The 4,516-nt window shown below is 50.0% G+C and overlaps 1 protein-coding gene and 1 non-coding gene across 2 annotated transcripts; both read left to right on the forward strand.

The window, feature by feature from the left end:
• The first annotated feature begins 2,273 nt into the window (after window positions 1–2,273).
• Window positions 2,274–3,387, forward strand: Rps20 (ribosomal protein S20). The gene is made up of 4 exons (XM_075967039.1): window positions 2,274–2,405; window positions 2,577–2,676; window positions 2,876–2,949; window positions 3,167–3,387. The coding sequence occupies exons 1-4, from the start codon at window positions 2,403–2,405 to the stop codon at window positions 3,347–3,349; spliced, it is 360 nt and encodes a 119-aa protein (XP_075823154.1). The 5' UTR covers window positions 2,274–2,402; the 3' UTR covers window positions 3,350–3,387.
• Window positions 2,735–2,800, forward strand: LOC142847465 (small nucleolar RNA U54). The gene has a single exon (XR_012910216.1). It is a non-coding gene; the product is annotated as a small nucleolar RNA U54 (small nucleolar RNA).
• Window positions 3,388–4,516: the final 1,129 nt, after the last annotated feature.

Below are 4,516 nucleotides of genomic sequence, written 5' to 3' on the forward strand. Positions count from 1 at the left end.
GTCTTGAATCTCCTGCCTATGGTTTCCCAGAGCTGGGATTACAGACCAATGCCAGAGACCATCTTAAAATTCCTCTTCTTGGAGGCTGGAGAGATGGCTTGGGGGTTAAGAACACTGACTGCTCTTCTTGGAGTCCCTGGTTCAAATTCCCAGCACCCACATGGCAGCTCATAACTATTATGCCTGTTCTAGGAGATCTGACATCCTCAGAAGTCCCAGGTTCAACTCCCAGCACCTACAAGGCAGTTCATAACTGTCTATAACTTCTGTTCCAGGGGATCTGACACCCTCATATAGACATACATGCAGGCAAAATACCAATGTACCAAAAAAATTACAAATAAACAAATTATAAAATTTTAAAAAGCTAAGAAAAATTCTTTTCCTATTGTTCAAGAAGTTAACACGCTCACCATTCCTCAAGTGTTTGTGGAATAAGGAAAGTCTAAGATTTGTTTTTGAAAATAATTCTAGCTCAAAGTGGTGGCATGCCCCTGTAATCCTTTGCGCTGGGTAGGAGGATTTAAAGTTTGAGGCTAGCCTGGGCTACTAAAATATTTCTAATTGTACTTCTCAAGCACTCCATTGAGTTCCTGGACAACCCTGGAGCATGGCTGTCCAGGCTTCTGAAGATGCAACTCCTCTTGATACTAATACAAATCACAGCTCACGATGCTGGGCAAGTATGCATTTGTCTATTTGCTGCAGATAACGCTATAAAGTTTCATGGAGGTCACAGGAACTAAAATAAGAATGCAGGTTTTAGCTGGGGTGGTGGCCAATACCTTTAATCTCAGCACTCTGGAGGCAGAGGTGGGGAGATACCTAGAAATTCCAGGTCAGCCAAAACTACTTAGTAAGACCCAGTCTCAAAAAGGCAAAACAACTAAGCAAGAAAAGAAAAAAAGAATACATATTTCAGATTTGTATTCTGAAATAAACTAGGAGAGTTTTTGCAGTCGATGGGTTATATTTAAAAACAATTGATCTTGAAAAAAATCTAGTTTTAACACCAATCTTAATTGTTCAATGCAAAACAACATGTACGTTGCGAGCCAGAAAGCCGGTTCCTAGCTAGGTTGAGTATCACCCAGCAAGGGAGCCAAGGCCGGTCCTAAGATGTAGTTCTTTCGCAAAGATCAGAAGAGAAAGTCTTTAATTGGAGTCCTGATTGGAAGAGATCAGTGCTCAGACCCTCACCAGTCTGGCAGGTCTGAGCAAATAACTGTTACTTTCTCCTGTCCTGTCCTAAACCCACCTCTGTGTTTATAGTCTAGTTGACCAAGTCCTTACCCTTGACGGGGAGGGATTTTGGAGGGGGAGGTCAACCCGCACCCTTCCCTGCTTCCCAGGGCATTTGACCTGGCTTGGCTTTCCTTCCGCCGTGTTTGGACACGGGTTTTATTATGAACAGATGCTTCGTCCTGAGGAGTCCTCGGAGGTCTTAGCCAGTACACATTGCGTCATCACGACCTAGAGGAGAGGATGTGTTAAAACTGGGCACCCAGGTGCCAGGCCGGGCTGCAGGTACCTGCGCTGTGACCCCACAGCCCTGGGGTTGGACTTCGCCTTCTCTTAGCTGAAGGTGTGGACGCTAAACTCGGGTCTTTCCTAGCCGATATAGACATTTTCAATGTTCTGGGAAGTCCAAAGCGGAGATGTCACAAAAGGGCATTTCGGCTCTGAAAAACGGTTTTCGAATAATTTTTAAAAATGTAATTTGGGTTATTAATAGGAGGGTGGGAGTGGGTGCCACAGCTCTCGATCGGAAGTCAGAAGACAACTTTCCGGAATCCAGTCTCTCCTTCCACCGTGGATTCACAGGACCGAACTCGGGGTGTCGGGCTCGTGGGTTAGATGCTTTCTTTCTCCTGCTGAGCCCCGGATTCTAGCTCCAGCACCGAAAGTAAATAAATTTAAACGCCGGGCTCGTCGGATCGCTCCTCCCCAAGGCGCGTGCCATTTAAACCCAGGAAAGTGGATCATTTGCCAGGACAAATCACATGGATTGGGTGTGCACGGGAAGCGTCTGTCGCTCTTAAAGACCGCAGGGACTGGACGTTCACCGGGTTCCAGCCTCCCGCGTCCTCCGGTTCAGGGCAGTGACTCAGCCGAGCCGACAGGGGGCGTGCGCGCGGCCTCTCCTTTTTCCCGCCGACCCGCGAGCGTCGCAGCCCGGCCTCCCGCGGCCGCCCCTCGGCGGGCGGGGGCACTTCCCGTTCCGGGGCGCGAGGGACCCGGATGCGAGCGTGCTTATATAAGCGCCCGCCGGCCCTCCCGCCCTCCTTTCTGAGGCGTCGTGGTGTGTGCCGCGGAGCTCCGCTCGGCCTGCTCCCGTCCTGACTCACCGCTGTTCGCTCCCCGCCGAGGAACAAGTCGGTCAGGAAGCCCACACCGCAGCCATGGTGAGGCGGGGGACGGCGCCGCGCGGCCCGGGGCGTCTGCGGGGCTCGCGTTCCCGGGCGCCGGCGAGCCGAGGGTTTCCCGCCGCGGCGACGGCCCCGGTGGCGTCGGCGTCTCCGGAGCGGGCCGCCATTTACGGGTCGCTGTTTGTTTTCCCGCCGGGGTGGTAACAGGCTTTCAAAGACACCGGGAAGACGCCCGTGGAGCCCGAGGTGGCGATCCATCGCATCCGGATCACGCTCACCAGCCGCAACGTGAAGTCGCTGGAGAAGGGTCAGTGTGGCGGGGTCGGGGCTCGCGCCTCGGGCGCTCTACTCAGCTGCGGGGCGGTCGGCGGTGAGGAGATCCCTACTGTGTTGAATGGCAGTGATAGTTTTTACGCTATTCTGAGCCGATGGGCCAACTTCCCAGGGGCGACTGGGGTGGGTTGAGTTAACCGAAATGAAAGAGCGTCTTTCTCTTGGTCCCTCAGTGTGTGCCGACCTGATCAGAGGCGCCAAGGAGAAGAACCTGAAAGTGAAGGGGCCCGTGCGCATGCCCACCAAGGTAAGTGCTAGAACCTTCGGTGGTCTGAAACGGCTGTGCTTGGTGTCACGGGGTTTGGTTGCCCGGGGAATGCTTAAAGACAAGCGGGAAATGACTTAGTACAATTTAGCAAGCACCTAATGGTGCTGGCTGGCGGAAGTTGCTGGGGCCTAACACCTGTTAGTGGACGGGGAACATGGCTCAGAGATACACTTCGGTTTCTTCTGTTTCGTTGTAGACCCTGAGGATCACTACGAGAAAAACACCTTGTGGGGAAGGCTCCAAGACGTGGGATCGTTTCCAAATGAGAATCCACAAGCGCCTCATTGACTTGCACAGCCCCTCCGAGATAGTTAAACAGATTACATCCATCAGTATTGAGCCGGGCGTGGAGGTTGAAGTCACCATTGCAGATGCCTAAGTCAACTGTTTTAATAAATTGACTTAAATCGGTTAAAATTTGTTGACTTTTTTTTAGAAAACTGGTTTTTTTAATTTATTGCATGTTTGGGTGTCTCGCGTGTCTGGTGCAAGCAGAGATTAGAAAAGGGTGTAAGATTGCCTGGAACTGGGCTGGAGAGATGGCTCAGCGGTTAAGAGCATTGTCTGCTCTTCCAAAGGTCCTGACTTCAAGTCCTAGCTACCACATGGTGGTTCACAGCCATCTGTAATGAGGTCTAGTGCTTCAGGCATAACGCAGAAAGAATATTGTATACAAAATAAATTTTAAAAAAGATTGCCTGGAACTGTAGTTGGAGGCGATTTGAGCCACCACATAGGAGCTGGGAGCTGAACCTGAGTCCCTAGCAAGAGAACGGGTTCTTTTAACTGCTGAGCAAGCCATGCAGTGGTGAACCATTTAGAGGTGTGTAAGAAATGGGACAAATAAAAAGGAACAGTAAGCTTTTCTAGAGGGCACTAGGCCAATTTAAAGGCTAAATTAAGTTGATAGCAGACTGATTATGTGACCCTTAAGTCTGGGCTTTTTGTTTGGGGCATGGTCTCAATGTGCACCAGGTGGTCTCAGAAGTTCATCTGCCTGTCTGCTCCAGGATACTGAAATGAAAGGCTTGGACCACCAGGTATGGCTAATTAGGGTTATTTAAGATGATGGGGTCAGCACCCTGGGTCGTGCTTAGTCACGGTGCCTTCCCAATTGTAAGCATACGCCCCTGGTGTAGCTTTGACTCTTATAGAAAGTTACTGGTGTCCAGAGACTGTACTAAGGAACATCTAGACCCAAGCTGCTGGTGGTCTGCTCTTACAGTAAGGTTGTGAAGGACAGGGTGGCAGATTCTGTCAATGTAGTTAGAGCACTCAAGGTACAGCATAGTCATCCAACTTGGGTTTTGTGACTTGGACCTAAGCCTGCATACACCATTTTAACCAACAAAAACGTCTAATCCTTTGGTCATAGTTTGGAAAAAGAAAGCATCCTAGAGCTTAACCAAGAAGTGAAGTTAGCATGCTGTGGAAGTGCTGCTGGAGAGGTTTAGAAGCTGGTTTTCAGTATTGAGCTCTTACCAGTTTCCCACCACTTAAATAGTGTCAAGAGTGATCTGTTTAGGTGTGTAAAGATAATTTATCC

This window comes from Microtus pennsylvanicus, chromosome 3 (genome assembly GCF_037038515.1).
Source record: "Microtus pennsylvanicus isolate mMicPen1 chromosome 3, mMicPen1.hap1, whole genome shotgun sequence".
NCBI lineage: Eukaryota > Metazoa > Chordata > Mammalia > Rodentia > Cricetidae > Microtus > Microtus pennsylvanicus.

Excerpts from the sequence above, each read along its gene's own strand:
- Rps20 (XM_075967039.1), top strand. Across the intron at positions 2,677-2,875 it reads CGTGAAGTCGCTGGAGAAGG|TGTGTGCCGACCTGATCAGA; the intron begins GTCAGTGTGGCG and ends TTGGTCCCTCAG. Across the intron at positions 2,950-3,166 it reads CCGTGCGCATGCCCACCAAG|ACCCTGAGGATCACTACGAG; the intron begins GTAAGTGCTAGA and ends GTTTCGTTGTAG.